Source organism: Lepidothrix coronata, unplaced genomic scaffold (genome assembly GCF_001604755.1).
Source record: "Lepidothrix coronata isolate B3197 unplaced genomic scaffold, Lepidothrix_coronata-1.0 Scaffold0, whole genome shotgun sequence".
NCBI lineage: Eukaryota > Metazoa > Chordata > Aves > Passeriformes > Pipridae > Lepidothrix > Lepidothrix coronata.
Genome location: NW_016690180.1, coordinates 6,324,454 through 6,330,453, shown reverse-complemented (window position 1 = coordinate 6,330,453; position 6,000 = coordinate 6,324,454). Strand labels below are relative to the sequence as shown.

The following is a 6,000-nucleotide window of genomic DNA, read 5'->3' as shown; positions in this document are numbered from 1 at the left end:
TTAACAAGCCCACTGTCCCAAAAATCCTGACATTATCTTTGGGGACAACCATATCAGAAGACATGGAGTATCACCATAATACTTTTATTTTTGTGTGAAATGCGCTTGCTTGCAACTCGAGATGCATTAATAAGAAAAACTTAGGCAAGGACTGGATTTGCCAAGACATTTCCATGCAAAGAATGAGATACCTTTTAAGTATCTTTTGCAGGGAGAAGAACCTACCTACCATACTTGAACGCTCCTGCATTCTTCAGGTAGGCTGTGTTTACATCGATAAGAGCTGGCATGAGTCACCTTCAAGCCCTGAAACTGCCTATTTCTGGCATGGCTCTGCTTGTTTCCATGTCCAAACGCACCAGTAATCACTGTTCATTCTGGCAGTTCTTCTGAACAAGATGAGTCAATCCCGTCACTGCTTCTCCCCAGTCCTACCCAGCTGCTCGGAGTGATATGTTTGGATCCATAATCTCACAAGTGTCCCTTCTATTTGTAGCTCATTGGGCTCAGAGCCAGGCTGGATTTCACAGGTAAGGATGCTGATCCAAATGTTGGCACTTGACTGCATGGCTGGAGAATGGAGATAAAGCTAGGACTGGTTTGCAAGGCATTTGCAAATCTGTGCACTATACGTCTGTTGTTTCCTTAAAAATACCCTTTTTGGAATTTAAAGCATCTAAAAGACAGATGTGTCATGACTAGGGTTTAGCTGAACGTATTCAGAATACAACAAAAAGTCCAGGTGTTTTAAAGGATGTAATGACTGTGATCTAAGAAAGAATTGTGTTACTGGATGCCAAATATATGAACACACTTATAGAACTTTTGCTAGCTCCTGACACAATATATGGTGTGGGTTGTTTTTAGTTTTTTTTTAAAAAGAAGCTAATTTCCTTTCCTAAAGCAGGTTTATGTTAGTTCCCACATTTTCCAGGCATATTTAAAATTATTTGGACCCACAAGAGAGTTTCACTGGCTGACAAGGATTATAAGTGAGAACTCACTGTCTGAAATGGCTATCTTGCAACTTCGTCAGTTTGCATTACAGCGGACAGCTGTTTTGGAAGTACTGCAAACACACAGAGAAGCATCTGACTCCATGTATGTGGCATGTATCCTGTATTACACCAAGCCAGAGAGGAACCAAAACTAGAAAATGAGATGTTTAAATTGAACATCCCAAACCTTGGGGAGTCCAGGTTTAGGGCAGATAGATATCAATGACATCTCCATCTCCACCTCACTGTCAGGATTCTCTAATAGGTGGCTCATCAATTTCTGCCAGTGTCAGTATTTTATGCCCATTGTATAATAATACATAGAGGAACAGTTTCATTAAAGATACTGATGACTACTGCAGAGGGGGGATGTTAAAGAATGTAGCATTGCCTGTTGAGCATACTCTACTGGCTAGACCTTTGCCTGGGAAGCAAGAAAAATGTCAAATATATACATGAAAATACAAGTCCTTCCTAGAAGTCCTTACAGAAGTCCTAGGAAGCCTCTCCCGTTTTTCTTCTACCTGACCTCCCAGCTCCTGATTTCCTGGCTGTAAAATGCTTTAGATTTAGGAGACGGAATGGAGAAACACCTGAAGCTTGATATCCCACAGCCTTGTATTTGGGGGATGCATGTTGTGTGTAGAAGGTATTAATTGCATATTCAGCCTGAGAAGAGTTTAGCAATGAGATCTCCCACTTCCGAGATAACTGTTCTCACTATGCAGTAGCCTACAAAGGTCTCATTTCAAACTGCAATAAAGAGAAGCTGAATTAAAGTCTGCAGTTGGTGGCTTAACTTCACTTGCACTTTAACGTAAGATGTTATAATTCTTTGAGTCCTGATACCCCAACAGTGAACAACCTTGCACTGAGAACAAAGACCTACACAGTGCAGAAGAGAAAGTCAAAAAGTGGGCAACAGAAGGAAAGGGTGAGAGCTTTAAGTACAGATTTTAAATAAAGGAGGACTTCACTGCACAAGAGCAGGGACAATATTTAAGCTGTGAGAAGTGAGCTAGAAGAAACACAAGCGGGAGAAGTTGAATAAGGCTTTAAGGGAAACTGCCACTACCCAGGCAAAATCCACAATACGATTAGATCAAGCATTTCCTAACTGAACACAATAAACTCTTTCGGAGGAGATTCATCCTGTACAAGCAGTCTATTCCTCTGATCATTTCTCTAAAGGTATTCCCAATTGCTAAAAGTCACAGAAGTTTCTTTACTACACATATCCACTGAAATATTCATAGACCTGGACGATGGTATAAAAAACTAGATTCATTAAATGACACTTAAAAAAAGTAGTCCTTTGTAATATTCCTTGTCAATAGAAAGTATATAAGAAAAGCAAACAGATCTACTGTAGCCCCCAACTCTAAATTTCCAGTCCCTTTTAATAAAGTGAAAATTTTAGGTATTAAAGAATTTTGTGACCTTTGCAATGCTACAGAACACTGATACAAAGTGTGAATAGTACAATATCCATTATATAATATATATTTATATTTTAATATATTACATTTATTTCTACATAAAGAGGCTATAAATACTGTATATGCCTTATATTTATAGTTCCCAGCATTTGACATTTTAGTAAGTACAAACAAAAAATACTTATAAAAATACAAAAAAACTTCAGTAGAAATAGCTTTACATTTTAAAATCCTGTAGTCTGCATTGTGTCTATCAATAAAGTTCTGGGACTACAAGAGCACAGGTAAGAAGTTGTCCAACAATTAGGCACAATTTCACCACTCGTAGAAGATCAGAGCTGCCATGAAACCAGTCATGAATTCCCAAGGCTACATAAACCGATATCTCTGCCATTGGAAACAGACTTAGAGTTTGCAAAGAGAATGGGCCAGACCTAAATCTGAGGGAAGGGGGATGAGACAAGAAGGTAGGATGCCCTTAGGATCCCCCACCAGAACGACAGAGCTTCCTGTGGTCCTAAGGTAGATTACATTTGCTTTTCTACCTGTTGTAGAGGCTGCCCAACTGGTGATTTGGGGGAAGGAGAGTATTTTCTGCAGCAATTTCAGGCTAGCTCAGAAGCAGGCAGGCATCTGGCATGTGACAAGGGTGCCGGGGATGATGGGGGGCAGGCCCATCCTCAGAGATGAGGCATGGCCCTGCCACCTGTGTTCCATCACTTGGCTCAATGCTCTGCCTTGTCCCTACCAACCAACTTCACCATGCAAGTCTTGCAAGCAAATGCAGCTCATGAGGTCTTGTACAGCAACCCTTTTTCCTCTGCCAAGGACAGAGACCATCATCCTGACCTATATTTAGCTGAGCCTATGTTTAGTCTCAGGCCGTCAGTGGGTGCCAGAACCTTGAGCTGGATGTTCCTTTTTTTGTTTGTGAAGGTACAAGCAAGGAATAACTCTGAGAAACAAGAAGCCAGTGCCGCACTGTTTCCTTCCTGGAGTCCAGCCACAAAAGGGAAAAACAAACAAAAAAAACCCAACCAAAACTAAAAGCAGGGCTGTCCCATTATTTCGTACAAGTAGAAACAGTTAAGTTGAATGCTGTGATGCTGCCTGCATTAGGCAGATGCTTGACATATCACCAGGGTCTGCCTCTGCCACAGGGTTGGCACAGCACACACATTGTGGCTGGGGCTTTCCACTCTCAGCATCTCTTTAGAAAAGAACCCCCAGCCCAGCACAGCACAGTTTTGCTGCCAGCTGCTTCTGCATCCTCTTCAGGAAAAATGAATGTCTTTTCTTAGTCCCATGGATGCCATCTTTCTATACATCAAACCTGAATGCTACCAGCCAGGCAGTGAAGGCACGTCCCAGGGGAATCTGGAGCTGCCAGGTTGACCCTAGAGTGGCGGGGGGGTGAGAGGCGCGGGGCCATCGTAGGCGAGGCCATGAGCGCGGCAGAGGGGGGGCGAGGCCTCCCGCACACACAAGAGTTCAGTCTCCTCGCTGGAGTACACCGTGGTGTCCATGTCATCCGAGTGGTATCCCGACTGGTACCCGCTTGTCTGGTTGGAGGCTTCGGACATAACGGATTCATTACTCTTGCTGGGCACCAGCGTGCTAAAAAAAGACAAGCAGAAACAGGACTGAGAGAGCTGTGGAGACTGTCTTCTGAAGGGTAGGTGGGAGATTCCAGATGGCAGCTGCTTTCCATCACGGCAACAACCAAAGCAAAATGCTGTACTTAGCAAGCCTGGCTTCAAGCCTTTTTAAACATGCATTTGATTGTAAGGAGAGACCTTTTCATATGTCCTAATTTCACTAACACATGAAAAAGATGTTTAATTTTATGATGATACAAGGAGTTAGATTGCGACCACAGATGAAATGGAGAGAAAACTTTTAGAGGCTTTATTTTAGCAATGGTGCAATTGTAACTGCAGTATATATTTGTCCACAGTGAAGTTATCCTGGGAAAAAAAAAATTCCTGAGAAGCTCTCAGAGAGCATACGTGAGGTTTCAGCTTTGTGAACACCACTGTGCTTCCTGTGAACTGCACAATGAAACCCCTGTACAGTCCTCTGAAAACACACCCAGGTACATCCTGCAAACTCAAGAGTCAGCTATTAAAAAAAAAAAAAAAGTAAGAAAGAAAAAGCGAGCAAAAAAAGAGCTCTTTATCAGTTCAGACAGGCCCTCATAAATATGGCTCAGTTGTGTGCACCAATTCAGTATCTCCAAGGGGTGGTTGATGCTATTGCAGCAAGTCCTTTCTGGGTGCTGACTGATGATCCCAATAGCTACATTACCTCTCCTCTCCTGGTACCAAATGTAGATGACCAGGCATACAGTGCACAATTTTGCTTTCTTTGTTTTGAAAAGTACATTAAGAAAAGATTTGGTCTTCTAAACAAACCAATCAGTCTTCTAACATACTGCAGGTAAAAGATCATATTCAATCCTATGTGTAGCCTGAGCCTTACCTAAAGGGTATTTTCACTTGTTTATCATTCTCTTCCAAAGCCTTCAGCTCTTCAGATGCAAGAACCATCCCGCTATCTGTCTGGTTTTCCTGCAAAGATATTAGAAATGCATTAAATGGAAAAGGATTAAAAACATGAAAAAAGATATCAATAGAAGGAAAATATGTACAAACAGATAAACTCACCTCCTGAACAACTTTTACAGTAGTTACCAATGGGACATCTTCAAATGTTTTCACACTCACAGGGCGGCTTTTTCTCTTGCTACCTTGTCGGTACTGACTACAAAGAAAACAAAACAAAAAAGTTTTGTGTCCACTATCCACAACTTGGCTGCAAACAGCACAATGATATCAGAATCCTTTTATCTCTCTTCAGAAAAGTTAATCCTTTTGTCAAAACATATTATGCAAACCTTCAAATATCCATTTATTGAAAAGGATGAACAGCCTAGAAAATGGCATGTTTCTGACCTTTTGCTCCTGACAATCTTGATCTCTGAGCAAATTCTAAGAAATGGCTTTGAGAAAACAGCTTCTTTCCTCAGTTACACTGGAGGGCTTCACTTCCTGCAAGGTTTGCTTAGAAGTACAATAAACAGAGGAGCCTGGAGCACAGACATGTGTCTCTTCCTTTGGACTGCACTTCTAAGACCCCTGGTTGGACCTAGGACAACAACAGCAGACTCAGCAGACTGCTGCCCTTAAACTGTGGGGATCAGGACAGGGAGTGCTACATCTCTCTTGAAAGCTCTTCTCCTAAAGAAGCCCTCTGGTCAGGATGACATCCATAAAAATTACTGGACAAAAAAAATAAAATTGACTTTCATGGAGGTACTAATACAGCAAACAAAATGGCTACCCTCAGCTTTCTGCCTAAGTGAATATGGAATAAAATGGATGTTGTCCCATTTAAACAGGACAGTTAAACAGGACAAATTTATGTTCTTAACAGCTAATGAAGGAAAAGCCATAGAGTTAGAAGAGAACTCTGCATCCACCTGAAGGGCAAAGCTGAAGGAACTTAAGAGCATCATTCGCCATATTTCCCAGCTTTGAGTCTAGCTATGCTGAGTCCTGCCT

The 6,000-nt window shown here is 41.7% G+C and overlaps 1 protein-coding gene across 1 annotated transcript in view; it reads right to left on the bottom strand.

Moving 5' to 3' along the window:
* Window positions 1-595: 595 nt before the first annotated feature.
* Window positions 596-6,000, bottom strand: part of KDR (kinase insert domain receptor) — a 33,641-nt gene continuing 28,236 nt past the window's right edge. Inside the window, exons 28-30 of the mRNA XM_017805571.1 lie at window positions 5,104-5,200; window positions 4,919-5,007; window positions 596-4,054 (exon numbers count right to left, since the gene is read on the bottom strand). Coding sequence (XP_017661060.1) covers window positions 3,835-4,054; window positions 4,919-5,007; window positions 5,104-5,200 — 406 coding nt within the window. The 3' untranslated portion in view covers window positions 596-3,834. The remainder of the gene's footprint in view (window positions 4,055-4,918; window positions 5,008-5,103; window positions 5,201-6,000) is intronic.